This window comes from Trachypithecus francoisi, unplaced genomic scaffold (genome assembly GCF_009764315.1).
Source record: "Trachypithecus francoisi isolate TF-2019V2 unplaced genomic scaffold, Tfra_2.0 Lachesis_group4, whole genome shotgun sequence".
NCBI classification, from domain to species: Eukaryota; Metazoa; Chordata; class Mammalia; order Primates; family Cercopithecidae; genus Trachypithecus; species Trachypithecus francoisi.
Genome location: NW_022681469.1, coordinates 111,687,118 through 111,703,166, shown reverse-complemented (window position 1 = coordinate 111,703,166; position 16,049 = coordinate 111,687,118). Strand labels below are relative to the sequence as shown.

Genomic DNA, 16,049 nt, shown 5'->3' with positions numbered 1-16,049 from the left:
CCAACCATCAGTTCAGCACTCTCCTCTGGTTCTGGGTGTCCCCTTCTGGCAGCCCCTCCATGCACATTGGAGGAGCCCACTTCCACGTGGCTGGGTCCTCTGCAATTGGGCAGCAGCACTGTGGTCAGGCATGTGTCATCTCAGGGGAGCAGTGCATGTGCAGGAAATGGATCCTGAAAATCTCACATCCAGGTTGTTTATGAAAGTGATTTCCAGACCGGGCACTGTAGCTCACGCCTGTAGTTCCAGCACTTTGGGAGGCCAAGGCAAGTAGATCACTTGAGGTCAGGAGTTTGAGACCAGCCTGGCCAACATGGTGAAACCCCATCTCTATAAAAATAAATACATAAATAGCTGGGCATGGTGGTGCGTGCCTGTAATCCCAGCTTATCGGGAAGCTGAGGCAGCAGAATCACTTGAACCTGGGAGGCGGAGGTTGCGGTGAGCCGAGAGATCGTGCCAGTGCACTCTGTCGTGGGTGGCAGAGCGAGACTCCATCTCAAAAAAAAAAAGGATTCCCAAACGCACCATCCACAATCTCACTTTCTTTTCTTTTTTTTTTTTTTTTTGAGATGGAGTCTTGCCCAGGCTGGAGTGCTGCAGTGATGCGATCTCAGCTCGCTGTAATCTCCACCTCCCAGGTTCTAGCAGTTCTCCTGCCTCCGCCTCCCAAGTAGCTGGGATCACAAGTGCACACCACCATGTCAGGCTAATTTTTGTATTTTTAGTAGATGGTGTTTTGCCATGTTGGCCAGACTGGTCTCAAAACTCCTGAACTCAAGTGATCTGCCCACCTTCACCTCCCAAAGTGCTGGGATTACAGGCGTGAGCCACTGCGCCTGGCCAACACAGTCTCAGTGTTAACAATGGTATCTGGCAGATTTGATAAAAAGTTTAGGTCTTGATTTACAAGCATGGACAGACACCTCACCTCACTCTCTAGCATCTTTGGTCTCTTACTGCTAAATCTGTCAATAATCTTTCACTTGAGGCAAGATGGAGTGATGATTTCATAAGCGTTGAATAAACTCTGCCAGTCTTTTCAGCCACACTGAAAAGAGTGGATAATGAGTGTGTCAGCCTCCCTGTGATTGCCAGTGGCAAAGATTGGTCTTCTAAAGATCTCATCATTTCTTTTTTAAATAGAGGTGTCAAAGGATCAGCAAAACCAAGACCTGGATCACAAGAGGTCAGAGCTTCTCAATTTTACTATGTGTCAGAATCACTTAGAGATCTTGTCAGATGCAACTCTGGTTAGTAAGTATAGCCGGAGCCCGACCGCCCATATTCCTCTCAGGCTGGCAGGTGGAGACAGTCCTGCCTATCCTGCATAGCAAGGGACTGGGTGTGATAGTTTCCCCCAAGGGGGCCATCTGTAGCCAGCTGCCTGTGTTGAAATACTCTCTAATGCTCTTTATAGTATTAGGTTCACAGAACTAAAAATCACTTATGCTACTGCTTGTATTCCTGGGGGAGAGGACTAGATTTCAGCTGGATAAGAGCCCTGTGGGGATGAATGAAGGTATGAGAGTAGTAGCATCTGGAGGCATCGGGTGGATAGTATGCTAACGAGATAGTGTTTTACTATTTCCCATAGTAAAGATATGGGGAAGATATACTATGAGTAGAACACCCGAACCTTATGAACCGGGAGAATGAAGGGCATGAAGCCCTGGAAGGGCAACAGCAGGCCCCGGCTACTTCCTAACAGCGTTCTTTCTCAGGACGGGGATCTCTGGCCCTGCTTCTGAGCCCTCCACCCTGAGTGTCTCCCACCTACATTTTTTATTCTTCTGTATCGAGTTGACCCTTTTTTCCTCCCTCCTGTGACCCTCATACTCAGTTCATATCTCCTGTCCCCAAGAGAGGCTTCCCTTTTTGTCACATTTCACTAGCAAGGAGGCAAAGATTAAAAGCCCGCTTGGCTGGGTGGAGTGGCTCACGCCTGTAATCACAGCACTTTGGGAGCCAAGGCGGGCAGATCACGAGGTCAGGAGATCGAGACCATCCTGGCTAACGGGGTGAAACCCCGTCTCTACTAAAAATACAAAAAAGTAGCCAGGTGTGGTGGTGGGCGCCTGTAGTCCCAGTTACTCAGGAAGCTGAGGCAGGAGAATGGCGTGAACCTGAGAGGCAGAGCTTGCAGTGAGCCGAGATCACGCCATTGCACTCCAGCCTGGGCCAACAGAGCGAGACTCTGTCTCAAAAAAAAAGGAAAAAAAAAGTCCGCTTTACTATTTACTCTGAAAAGGATTTTGATTTTTATGAGAATGTGAAAAACTACCAGGGCAGCCGCTTTTCTATGCCTGCTATATAAACAGTACTTTGCAAGATGTCCTGTCTGATGTCCACAAAGGGGTGTTATCAACCCCAAGTTCAGACAGTCTTGTATTCTTCTGTCCCTGGATACATGAATTCCTGCCATCTTTACACGGCACCCTAAAATACCAATGCGAAGTTACCTGCTCAACTTGAAGCTGCGCTGTACCCTGGAACCAGCACTTCTGCTGAATGACTCTGGATGAAGCCTCAACTTCCTCCTTCCTACCACATGCCCAGACCCCAGTGTCTCCTTTCCTGACCTGGTCCAGCTACTTTAAGTCCAGCTGTTGTCAACCTGGGCATGAGGAGGAGTGTCAAGATGGCCTTTTTCCTACCTGGAAGGAAGCTTCCTGGAATCTGCAGCCTCTCTTCCAGGGCATGCTGACAGTGGAGTTCCAGCAGGCAAGAGCTGGTTTTGCTGGCTCTTCCTGCCAGGCCAGGATTCCCAGTAAAACCCTGGGAAACCCAGGGGTAGCCCAAGTAGTGAGCAAAGACAAGGTCAGTCTGGCTTGTTTCTGCCCAAGTGATAGCAGTGTTTCTATTTGACAGTTTGAAATGATGTGTTACTAGATCTTCCTACGCATGGCCCTGCTCCTGCAGGATGGAGAAGGCTGGGGTTCTCCTGGTTCCCGGGCATTGTTCTTCATCAGCAGAGTCACCTCCAGAGTAACTAGAGATGGGGCCGGTTTTCAGTTCCTGGCAGTGATCCCCGGGACTTCTGTTGTGAGAATGAGCCTTTGGATGCCTTTTTAAAGAAACTTTGATTCTGAATGAATTCTAAATTAATGGCTTTTAAACTTTTTGCTTGTAACCTATAGGAAGAAATATAAATTACCGTAAGCCTCATCCAAACATAAATAAATGTAGGTGTAACAGGAACAGTAGTTTTATAAAACAAATACTTGACACATTGAATGTGCCCTAGTATTTTCTGTTTTAGCTTTCTTTAAAAACCACTAGTCATAATCTACTGAAATGACTTTACAACCCACCAAAGGGCCATGGCTGGCCAGGCACAGTGCCTTACAGCTGTAATCCTAGCATATGGGAGGCTGAGGTGGGTGTATCCTTTGAGCCCAGGAGTTTGACACCAGGCTGGGCAACATAGCAAGACCTGGTCTCTACAAAATGTTAGCCAGATATGGTGGCATGTGCCTGTGATCACAGCTACTATGGGCACTGAGGTGACAGGATCACTTGAGTCCAGGCTTAAGCCCAGTGAGCTATGATGGCACCACTGACTGCACCCCAGCCTGGTGACAGAATTAGACCCTGTCTCAAAAAAAAAAAAAAGGAAGTAATTGCTATAGTAACTTCGGTTCCACAATCTGTATTGTATGGAGCATCTACAGGGAGCAAATCCTTTGGAAGGAGCTTAGTCACAGCCTCCTCTCCTGCGCTTTCCAGGCTTTGAGAAGCTTGGCAGAAAGGCGGGAGAGGCCCCACCTTCAGAGGCGCAGCTCAGAGGGCTTGAGAGCTCCCCGTGAAAGGGATCCCTGCAGGTGGAGTTCTTTGGGAATCAACCTCATGCAAAGCCATTGCAGAGGCTCTTCTTCAGCATCTGTTTACTCTGGGCGCAGGCCAAAGCCCTTATCATCACCTCCCAGGCCCCAGGCAGCCTGCAAACCCAACCCTCCTCTCCTCCTTACAGCTCTGCCCACCCTGCTCCTTCCTGTTCCCTGTGCCTGGAATTCTTTCCCCCAGATAGCACCAGACTCACTCCCTTGACTTTAAGTCTTCATTTACCTACACCTTCGCAGAGAGGCCTTCCCTGACCACCATTTTATAGTTGTGAACTATTTTCCCCTCTCCACCCCAGTGAATTCTTCCTTCCTGTATTTTTTTTCTCCTCAGCACTTACAATCATGTCTTACTATATATTTCACTTAACATGTGTCCCCACCGCAGAGCAAGACCCATAGTCCTTAGTAGGAGCTCACATATTGGTCTTGGAATTTTTATATGAATGTCCACATCCTGCCATTGCCTGGGTGTTACTGATGCAGTCTCAGTGATTCTGTTAAACAGCCATTTGAGAGAAACAGTCATCTGTATTTGAATAATATAAGGGAATTGGTAATTTTGTTTGTAGTTACTATGATAAAAATAAAATTGAACTTTGATTTATTCCAGAAAGACTTTACCCTCCCACTCTGTCCTCGAAGCCCTGGTCCCCATAGTATAGTAAAAAGCCAGCAGCTGTGTGTGGTCTCTCCCAGAGCAGTCAAGCTGATGTCTCGGTGCCTTGTAACTTTCCATCCCTAGGGGGCAGCATTAGCACGGAAACCACATATAAAGCTTTGCCTATTCCAATTTGTCACCTAATCCTGGTGGCTCAGGGAAACAACTTTTCTAATCCACAGAAACAAGACTTCAGGATTTCTTTTTTCAAAGCCTGCTTCTGTACATAGAAATGGTAGGTGAGGTGTATATGAAAACCAAAAAATATTTAAGAACAACGTGAAATCTTCCCCAAAGAAGCCGTTTCCTCAGGACTAGGGGATGAGGGTGGGGGAGGCTTTGTAATGTTTCCCAGAGCTCTCACTTGGCCACTCCCAGATTTGAATTAATTCATGTTAGAATTTTGTGTGTCCTGGCCGGGTGCGGTGGCTCACTCCTGTAATCCCATCACTTTGGGAGACCAAGGCGGGCAGATCACTTGAGGTCAGGAGTTCAAGACCAGCCTGGCCAAAGTGGTGAAACCCTGTCTCTACTAAAAAATAGAAAAATTAACCAGGTGTGTTGGCGGGTGCCCGTAATCCCAGCTACTCGGAGGCTGTGGCAGGAATAATTGTTTGAACCTGGGAGGCGGAGGTTGCAGTGAGCCAAGAACGTGCCATTGCACTCCAGCGTAGGCAACAAGAGCGAAACTTCATCTCAAAAAAAAAAAAGAATTTCGCGTCCTTTAAGAACTGGACCCAGGCAGCAGAGGAGAATGCTGGCCAGTGGGGGAAGCGCGCAGCCTACCCTTGGGCAGCAACTGGCTTTCCACAGCCTCTGGGGGTGTTGGGGAGAGCCAGGCTGGGACACAGTCAGACTGACTGCACATTTTCAGTCCTGACCCCTCTAAACCGGAAGTTCTCTTGGGCACACGTTTTCAGGGTTTTCTTTTTGTGAACTCCTTTTATCCTGATTGAAGAGATACCAGCTTCCACGTCTTGAAACTGTAGGAGAAAATCAAGAAAGAACATTCTAATTGAAATATATGCAGTACTTTCTCACACCATCTGTAAGCATTTGGTCATTAGCCATTTGGTGATAACTGCTCTTTGTAGTTTAACTCATTAAATTGGGGAAAGACATTAGGGAGCAAAGAAAGGAACGACGGTAACTCATATCTTTAGGGCTCAAGCTGTAATGAATTAACCTGAAAGGGTCGTATATATTAATAATTTCTTTTTTCGTAAACTACTTGGAATAATTACAAATAAGACCCAATAGGGAGGAAATAATGTTCTTTCAGGGAGGATGTGGATATGCTTTTTTTGCCCATGTAAAGTACAAAAAAGTCCCAGTAGTTGGGCGGGATACATTTATAACTCTGCATGGAGAAGATGTGCTTTGTCTTGCCAGCCTCCACCTGAGATATTCAGTACCTTGTGTCGCTCAAATCTAGTGCTAGGCCCTAGAAATCCAAAGATACCTGAGACGTCCCGTGGTTGATTACGAGCCTCTCCAGGTCAGGAATTCTCCTGGCTTCATCTCCATCACATCCCCATGTGGCACAGAATAGGCACTCAAGTGAACTTGTTTTTTGTTTTGGGGTTTTTGTTTTGTTTTGAGGCGGACTCCCACTCTGTTGCCCAGGCTGGAGTACAGTGGCAGGATCTCGACTCACTGCACCCTCTGCCTTCTGGGTTCAAGCGATTCTTCTGCCTCAGTCTCCTGAGTAGCTGGGACTACAGGCATGCGCCACCACACCCAGCTAATTTTTGTATTTTTAGTAGAGATGGAGTTTCACTCTGTTGGCCAGGCTGGTCTCGATCTCCTGACCTCGTGACCCGCCCGCCCCAGCTTCCCAAAGTGCTGGGATTACAGGCTTGAGCTACTGTGTCCAGCCTTAAGTGAACTTTTTTTTTTTTTTTTTTTTTTGAGACGGAGTCTCGCTGTGTCGCCCAGGCTGGAGTGCAGTGGCGCGATCTCAGCTCACTGCAAGCTCCGCCTCCCAGGTTCACGCCATTCTCCTGCCTCAGCCTCCCAAGTAGCTGGGACTACAGGCGCTCACCACCATGCCTGGCTAATTTTTTTTTGTATTTTTAGTAGAGACGGGGTTTCACCATGTTAGCCAGGATGGTCTCGATCTCCTGACCTCGTGATCCACCCACCTCGGCCTCCCAGAGTGCTGGGATTACAGGCGTGAGCCACCACGCCTGGCCAAGTGAACTTTTTTTTTAATGGATGAATTGAGTCCTCCATGCCAAGCCTGTCTATAGTGACCAACAGGACATTATCTTTGCCACAAGGAGCGCCTGGCTTTTGGAAGAGATGTGACATATAAGACGCCATTAAAAGTGCAGTAACAATGCATAAGCCAAGGGCTCTGGGAGCCCAGTGAGCAAATGCCAGCTTTTCCCGGGTCCTTTGGGTTTCCCAGAGCCACTGGTATTAGAAAGGAGAACTGGTGAGTAGGTGTTGCCAGAGGAGAAGGGACATTCTTAGGCAGCGTTTTGTGCCGTTGAGGGCTTAGTGAGTGTGGGTGCTGACTCAGGGAGAACTGATTCTCTTGAGTTCTCTCTCGTGTCCCAGCTCCATCTACTGTCCTGCTTGCATTCCCTCTGCCTGGAATGCTTTTCTACCAGATAGACTTCAGGTTCAAGCAGAAGTGCTAGCTCCACACAGGCCTTCCCTGACAAACCAGTGTCAGATGGCACCCTCCCTGTTAACACTACCTGCCCCTTACCTGGCTTTAGTTTCCTCTGAAGTACTCTCCATCTTCCTCAGAGTATAGAGTTATCTGTTTGTGAGTAGACTCTAAAAGGACAGGGGCTTCGTTTTATACCGATCCCACTCTGCCGCAGTGATGGAAGGCTCTCAGTGGCACTGGTGAAAGGGGCAAAGGTGGGAACGTGAGACTGACTTCATTCCTTTCAGTGTAGAAGCTGTCTCTGTTACCTGCATTGCTCTGAACAAAACTGACCCAGAGCAGTTTCAGTGATGGTGATAATCTCAAGCAATGCCATTAGCACATGTTAATGCCATGATCCTGGCTACCTTTGAGGAGGTAAGTGGCATGTATTTATAAGAAGGGTCCAGGGGTTGGTTGAAGGAGTGACTATGGAACACTTCATGGAGCCTGTCTCTGTTTAGGCAGTAATGGAAATCTAAAAATGGACTTCCTTTTGCTATGCTGCCAGACATACAACTGGCCAAAGGTGGCAGGAACAGCTACTTCCTCACACGTGTCCAGTCTGAGATCACCCTGTGATTAGCAGGTTCTTATCATTACCAGTAAGAAAGGGTATCCTCAGATCTGATTCCATCCCATCCTGCCTCTTACTGAGCGTTCCCAGCTCTCCAGGAAGCCCAGGCAAGCAGGCATCCTGCACAGCTGCAGCTGCACGGCCATGCCTTTGATGCCCTGACGCTCACACCCAGCTTTGCTGATTGTTCCTCTCTGGTCTCCTCACACAAGATGCCATTGTAACCTCGGTTTGTCTCATGAGCCACATGCCCTTGAGTTCTCCAGTAAATAGTGACCTCCTCTTGGTAGCAAATACCATGTCAGCACACAGTGGAACTAAGAGTAGAAAGAGCAAGTAGATTTGGAATCAGACAGACTCCTGTCCAAAGCTCTGTGACCTCGACCAAGTTAATTGGATCCTCTGAGCCTTCTTTTTCTCTTACCTTTTTTGTTTTTGTTTTTGTTTGAGCAGAGTCTCACTGTGTTGTCCAGGCTGGAGTACAGTGGCACAATTCAGCTTATTGCAACCTCTGCCTCCCAGGCTCGAACGATTCTCATGCCTCAGCCTCCCAAGTAGCTGGGACTATAGACATGCACCGCCATGCCTGGCTGATTTTTGTGTTTTTTGTAGAGACGGGATTTCACCATGTTGTCCAGGCTGGTCTCAAACTCCTGACCTCAAGTCAAGTGATCCATCTGCCTTGGCCTCCCAAAGTGCTGGGATTACAAGTGTGAGCCACCACACCCAGCCATATTTACTTTTTTAAAAATGGAAATAATGCTCCAGTACTTCCCTGTAGAGTTGCTGTGAAGATTGAGATGTATATGCAAAGCACCCTGTGCAAAGGTGTGTAAGTTTTCAGTCCTAGCAGGTTTCATTCAAGTGAGTTAAAAAAAAATTTTTTTTTTTTTAGGCAGTCTCTGTCACCCAGACTGAACTACAATAACGGTGATCATAGCTCACTGCAGCTTCCACCTCAGCCTCCCAAGTAGCTGAGACTACAGGCACATACCACCACACCCAGCTATATTTTTGTATTTTTTGTAGAAGTGGGGTCTCACTTGTTGCCCAGGCTGGTCTCAAATTCCTGGACTTAAGTGATCTGCCCACATCGGCTTCCCAGAGTGCTGAGACTACAAGCGTGAGCCACTGTGCCTGGCCCAAAATAATTTTATTTAATGAGATGAAAACTTTCTGTGCTTATTAGAGTAAGAATCTATCAAACTATGTTTCACTGTTGAAATGTTGGGTTTAGCCGGGCGTGGTGGCTCAAGCCTGTAATCCCAGCACTTTGGGAGGCCGAGACGGGCGGATCACGAGGTCAGGAGATCGAGACCATCCTGGCTAACCCGGTGAAACCCCATCTCTACTAAAAAATACAAAAATCTAGCCGGGCGAGGTGGCTGGCGCCTGTAGTCCCAGCTACTCGGGAAGCTGAGGCAGGAGAATGGCATAAACCTGGGAGGCAGAGCTTGCAGTGAGCTGAGATCCGGCCACTGCACTCCAGCCTGGGTGACACAGTGAGACTCCGTCTCAAAAAAAAAAAAAAAAAAAAAAAAAAAGAAATGTTGGGTTTGAGCATCTGGTTCTGAGGTTCAGATACTTGGCTTTAATGGCTTTCATTGCTGGAAAAGCATTTCACTAAGATGTAGATCCCAGTAGGAGAAGCACTTTATTGGTTGCATGGAGGTTCTGATTACTCATGGCATTTACTGTAGTCAATCCAATGAAGATGTCAGCTCCTCAAAGAATCCTTGTCTGACTCACCTCTTTCTCCTCCGCATGCATATGTATGCTCCCCCGCCATGTGTGCGCGCACATCACACTGAACTTCCATTATGCTGTACTTGATTTGCCCCAATATGTAACTCTGTTGGTAGAATGCACTCCTTGAAGGCAAGGACCAAGCCTTATTCGGCTCATATGTGCATTATTGACTTAGGAAAACTAGAGGTTCTTGGATTCCCTTAGTGAAAGGAAAGAAAATCCACTGAATCTACCTGAGCTTTGATTTTGTTGAACTTTATTGATTCTCAGGGGTTCCAGCATAAACCCCTGAGATTTAAGGGATTCTGTCTTAAAATCAGTGTCTTTCTGGACCTTCTGTATGTCGTTTGGGTCTATGGGTGGGGAGGACCAGAATCTTTGACAACTGGAAGACACAGATGGCCTGGAAGCCCACAGTCCTTTGGTCCCTCGCTGAGCATTTGCGAATAGTCAAGTGTCCGGGCCTTTTACCTCAAGAGTGCTGGGGATTTATAGTCTCACCATTGTTGTTTTGTTTTGTTTTGTTTTTTTGAGACAGAATGTCACTCTTGTTGCCCAGGCTGGAGTGCAATGGCGCGATCTCAGCTCACCGCAATCACTGCCTTCTGGGTTCAAGCTGTTCTGCCTCAGCCTCTTGAGTAGCTGGGATTACAGGCATGTGCCTCCATGCCTGGCTAATTTTGTATTTTTAGTAGAGATGGGGTTTCCCCTGTTGGTCAGGCTGGTCTTGAACTCCCAACCTCAGGTGATCCACCCGCCTCGGCCTCCCAAAGTGCTGGGATTACAGGTGTGAGCCACCGTGCCCAGCCCAGTCTCACCATTTTTTGAGGTGACAGAACAGAGGGCTGAAATTTCTGAAGCTGCTTCTGGATTGACCACAGCCTAATGCTCTGTGGCATGTCAGTGACTTCTCTCCCCTAGAGAGTTAGTTGACAGGTTTCACTGGAGGAACCATTTTAAAAGTAAGGGAACAGTTTGTACTGTATTCTGCTTCTGAGACAAGGCTGGATGGAAGTCAGCAACTGAAATCTAGCACGCACACCTTCCAGGTGGCTTTGCAAGGAAGGCAAGGAAACAAACACAGAACCCGGTGACTGGCTTGTGGGCTCAGATTTTCTTTTGGATTCTTTACCAACAGACCCAAAGGTCTCAAGATTATTATCACTTGCTGGGCTTGGAGGAGGTGATGGCCGGATACATTTGTCTACTGGTTCTTGAGAAAGCTGTGTTTATGTGAAGAAATTGCAGCTCCCTGATAAGGTCATCTGGAATTGAATTTAATCTTCTGCTTTATTCATTAATCATTATCCAGGCAGCAGAAAATGAATAAAGGAAGACTGAAGTGTTTATGTTGTAAAGTGAAGACCTCATGAACAGTCAAAACACCTTAATGTATTTTGAGGACAAAAGGGCATCATAAACTTAAACAGCAACCTCCCTGATGACATGAAGAACGTGGCCTGGCGGTTGTTTGTTAACAAACTACCCAACATGCATGCTCCTTCCCCACTGAGAGGGCGGGAGCTGCCTGCCTGCTTGTTGTATTTGGGATGATGGTAAACTCCGCGGTTTCCCCCAATCAGAAAGGCACAAGGTGATAGAAAGTGTGGTCCTGCTCGATGGCCATGATACACTGTTCTTCTTGTTTTGAGGTTACTTGTCAAAGTGTACTTTGCCTTCCAAAATGGTCCTTTGGGGCTTTCTTGTAAACCACAGATTGAAGAATGTGGTTATCATGTTAAACATGCAAGAGGCTGGACGCAGTGGCTCACGCCTGTAATCTCAGCACTTTGTTTGTTTGTGACTGAATCTTGCTCTGTCACCCAGGCTGGAGTGTAGTGGCATGATCTCGGCTCACTGCAACCTCCACCCCCTGGGTTCAAGCAATTCTCCTGTCTCAGCTTCCGGAGTAGCTGGGATTACAGACGCCCGCCACCATGCCTGGCTGATTTTCGTATTTTTAGTAGAGACAAGGTTTCACCATGTTGCCCAGGCTGGTCTTGAACTCCTGACGTCAGGTAATCCACCCTCCTTGGCTTTCCAAAGTGCTGGGATTACAGGCATGAGCACTGGTAGTCCCAGCTACCCAGGAGGCTGAGGTGGGAGATCGCTTGAGCCCAGGACATGGAGGTTGCAGTGAACCGAGATCTCACTCCAGCCTGGGTGACAGAGTGCAACCCTGACTCAAAAAAAAATAAAGAAAAGAAAAGAAAAAAACGTTCAAGAGCATTTCTTCGTAATATGCGTAAGCATTTGTTGAGTTTAGGAGCAAAGCCTATCTGTGCCTGAGAGGAGGGAACTACAGTTTAGTAAAATTTATACTTTTTAGAAGAGAGAGTACATTTTAAAGACACTTCACAGAGAGAGCTCCAAGTGTTAAACTCCGCAGCCTGCTGTTTGCTTGCCTTATTTTAATTGTAGGTTTCGTATCTAGCTACATAGTCTTGTCTTTTTTTTTTTTTTTTTTTTTTGAGACAGAGTCTTGCTCTGTTGCCCAAGCTGGAGTGCAGTGGTGCGATCTCTGCTCACTGCAACCTCTGCCTCCCTGCGTCAAGGAATTCTTCTGCCTCAGCCTCACAGGGATTGCCTCAGCTGGAATTACAGGCATGTGCCACCACGCCCGGCTAATTTTTGTATTTGTGGTAGAGACGGGGTTTCACCGTGTTGGCCAGGCTGGTTTCGAACTTCTGACCTCAGGTGATCTCTCCGCCTCGGCCTCCCAAAGTGCTACATAGTCTTTTCAAAAGACGTTTCCACTGTGTTCTCCTGGGGCCCTTGGGCCCTTCAGTAAGAAGCTCCCTGGCTGAAAACCCAGACGTTTACCTACAGAAGAAGCACTGTGATGTAGAGGGTGAGCAGGGCAGAGGGCTTGACAGTGGTCCTCACACACACCTGGCTCCAGCTTGGCCAGGCCATTTTGCCCTCGTGGGCCTGTGCCTCACCTCAAAAATGGGGTTTCTTCCCTTATGAAGAAGACCCATGAATTAATAACGGAATTGCCAGGGATGCTAAAAACTATCTAAATGCCATGTATTGTTTTCAAGCTGTTACTCCTGGAAGGGGCTGGGTTGGCATTGTTTTAGAGGTTAAGAGCCAAACATCAGCTCATCTATTCTCCAGCTGTTGTTTTTCCTCCAGCTTCCTGCAATAGTTAGGCACATGGTCTTAGAAAAATGGGTTTGTGCTGCTGTATGTTTTGGTGGGCAATAGTTAGGCACACTAATATGTATCACCTTTGTTTACTGAATGGGATTCAGGTGGTGGACCAGAGCACATCCACGTCCCTCAGAAACGGTGGCGTTTAAATGTAGTATGTCCCTTCAGTTCCTCTCTGCCCAGCCCATTGATTGAGCCTTTTTTTTTTTTTTTTTGAGACGGAGTCTGGCTCTGTTGCCCAGGCTAAAGTGCAGTGGTATGATCCCTGCCCACTGCAACCTCCACCTCCCAGGTTCAAGTGATTCTCCTGCCTCAGCCTCCCAAGTAGCTGGGATTACAGTCACCAGCCACCACGCCTGGCTAATTTTCGTATTTTTAGTAGAGATGGGGTTTCTCCATGTTGTCTAGGCTGGTCTCGAACTTCTCACCTCAAATGATTTGCCTGCCTTGTCTTCCCAAAGTGTGGAATTATAGGTGTGAGCCACTGTGCCCAGCCTGATTGAGCCTTTTTATGACATCCCACCAAAAGGATCAGGTTCTCAGCTCCCTCAGCAGTCTGTTCCATTTGTCTCCCTTTTTAAATTCTTTTTATTAGATAGTACACATATAGTATAAAATTCAGAATGTACAAAAGGGCCAGGCACGGCGGCTCATCTCCACACCTGCCAGTCGTACTTCCTTCCTTGCTCTCAAGTCAGTCCCCCTTGTCTTCCTGTCCTTGCCCACCACCCTGGTCTGGGCATTGGTGGCCTCTTTCCCGAGTGGCTTTACTAGCTCCTGTCTTTTGCACGTTCATTCTTTCCTCCCTCCAGTGTTTTCCACCCAGAATGATTTTTTTAAAAAGACATACCTGATTCTGTTACTTCCATACTTGGGACCTTTTGGCGGCTTCCTAGTGCTCATAGGATAAAGAACAAACTGCTTCTCATGCCCTTCAAGGCCTTGCCTGGTCAAGTGCTTGCAGGCCTCCAGGGCCGTTCTCACTGTCTGCAGTCCAGCCATAGGAACTGAACATGCCCGGCTTTGCCTGCCAGAGTCTTCTCTTGCTATCCATTGTCTGGAGTGTTGATCTCTTTTCGCTGCCCCATCTAATTGTTGTTAACTCGTCTTTTGGATCTCAGGCTTCACTTCCTCAGGTCTTCACTGGCTCCCCAGACTAGGTCAGGTCCCTACTTAAAACTGACAACACTGTCACTATAACTTATTAGTGTTATAATTTCCACTTATGCCTGTGATCATTGGATTAGCATTTCTTTAAATTTGATGTGGGATAGTTTCTGGACATATGAAAGCATTTTATAAACTATGACGGATCCTAGAATAAAGGTGGTGATTATTTAGCATGCATGTTTATATATGAAGTAAAACTTTTTTTTTTTGAGACGGAGTCTCAGTCTTTTGCCCAGGCTGGAGTGCAGTGGTGCTATCTCGGCTCACCGCAAGCTCCGTCTCACGAGTTCACACCATTCTCCTGCCTCAGCCTCCCGAGTAGCTGGGACTACAGGTGCCTGCCACCAAGCCCAGCTAAATTTTTTTTTTTTTTTTTTTAATAGCAGAAATGGGGTTTCAGTTAGCCAGGATGGTCTCGATCTCCTGACCTCGTGATCCGCCCACTTCGGACTCCCAAAGTGCTGGGATGAGCCACCGTGCCCAGTCTGAAGTGAAACTTTTAAGTGTGACATCCGTACTGATGAGCGATGGGCAGCAGAGGAAAGTCTCCCTTAGGAGCCCCTGATGAACTGAAGTAGGCCATTCTTCAATCCAGTAGAAGCGCGTTTTGGATGCCAACATGTGGGCACAGGGATTTTGAAGAGATTAACAAGATCCAGACAGGCCCTTCCAAGCAGCTCGCGCTACTGTGTTATAAAAACTCACGATTGCCCAAGATCTGTCTCCTTTGGTTTTTTCACATGGCCCAGAGCATTTTAGAAAGCCTTATGCAAATTAGGTGATGGGAGCAACACTTCCTTTTGATCTAGGGAGAGAAATTTTCCCTTGTGCATCCTTCTAATGATTCTTACCACTCCCCTCTCCTTCCGCAACTCTTTCTCTTTTTTTAAGGGACAGGGTCTCACTGTGTTGCCCAGGCTGGTCTCAAACTCCTGACCTGCCACAGCCTCCCAAAGTGCTGGTACTACAGACGTGAGTCACCTGGCCCTGCCACCTCTCACCTCTTCTATTAAAAGATGTCTTTAGAAGTATCCCCCCTGAAAAGGAGAGGCATCCTGAGATAATTCAAGCCAAGTAAAGCTCATTTCATACCGCTTTTGTTGAACAGGAACTTCTGTGGTGTCCACTCACCAGGAGTTGTCTTTGTGTCTTTCCTTTATCCCCAGGAAACCTGTAGGAAGTGTCAGGGACTCTGGAAAGAACACAATGGCCTCACCTGTGAAGAGCTGGCTGAGAAAGATGACATCAAGTACCGTACCTCTATGTGAGTAACAGAATTCAGAGGGGCTATGGGCTGATTCTCAACTTCCCCATTAACCTGCTTTTTGGCAGAGAGGGCACACTATTGTGGGAAGAACACGCTTGAGCCACCCGAGTCTGGAGTGATCTTGGGGAAGTGACCTAACCCCTGAGCCTCTGCTTTTCTTTTTTTTTTTGAGACGGAGTCTTGCTCTGCCACCCAGGCTGGAGTGCAGTGGCCGGCTCTCAGCTCACTGCAAGCTCCGCCTCCCGGGTTCACGCCATTCTCCTGTCTCAGCCTCCCGAGTAGCTGGGACTACAGGCGCCCGCCTCGTCGCCCGGCTAGTTTTTTGTATTTTTTAGTAGAGACGGGGTTTCACCGTATTAGCCAGGATGGTCTCGATCTCCTGACCTCGTGATCCGCCCGTCTCGGCCTCCCAAAGTGCTGGGATTACAGGCTTGAGCCACCGCGCCCGGCCGCCTCTGCTTTTCATCTCTGCAGCCTCATGGAGTTATTTCAGTAGACAAATTAACATATAAATGCCTGGCACATGGGAATTCAATAAATGGTGGTCCCCCCTTTTCCTTATTTTCTAAATAAGCAAGTAGCATGTTTTAATTAGCTTAGACTGCACTGATGTTGCTTATGTCTGTGTTGCAGGATACTGTTGGTCTGAGACCTAAGTAGAATTGCCCACCTCAAGAATACAAAATGATACACCTGTGATAATAATAACCATTACTTGTATAGTCCTCTCTACGTGGCTGAGCACGTTACAGATACTCACTTACTAAAATGCAGGCCAGGTGCTGTGGCTCACGCCTGTAATCCCAGCACTTTGGGAGGCCAAGGTTGGTGGATCACAAGGTCAGGAGATCGAGACCATCCTGGCTAACATGGTGAAACCCCATCTCTACTAAAAGTACAAAAATTAGCTGGATGGTGGCACTTGCCTGTAATCCCAGCTACTTGGAAGGCTGAGGCAGGAGAAT

The 16,049-nt window shown here is 47.5% G+C and overlaps 1 protein-coding gene across 1 annotated transcript in view; it reads left to right on the top strand.

Moving 5' to 3' along the window:
• The window catches only part of RNF216 (ring finger protein 216), a 143,736-nt gene that overhangs the window by 92,550 nt on the left and 35,137 nt on the right, over positions 1-16,049 (top strand). The window contains exon 15 of the mRNA XM_033192118.1: positions 14,984-15,081. Coding sequence (XP_033048009.1) covers positions 14,984-15,081 — 98 coding nt within the window. The remainder of the gene's footprint in view (positions 1-14,983; positions 15,082-16,049) is intronic.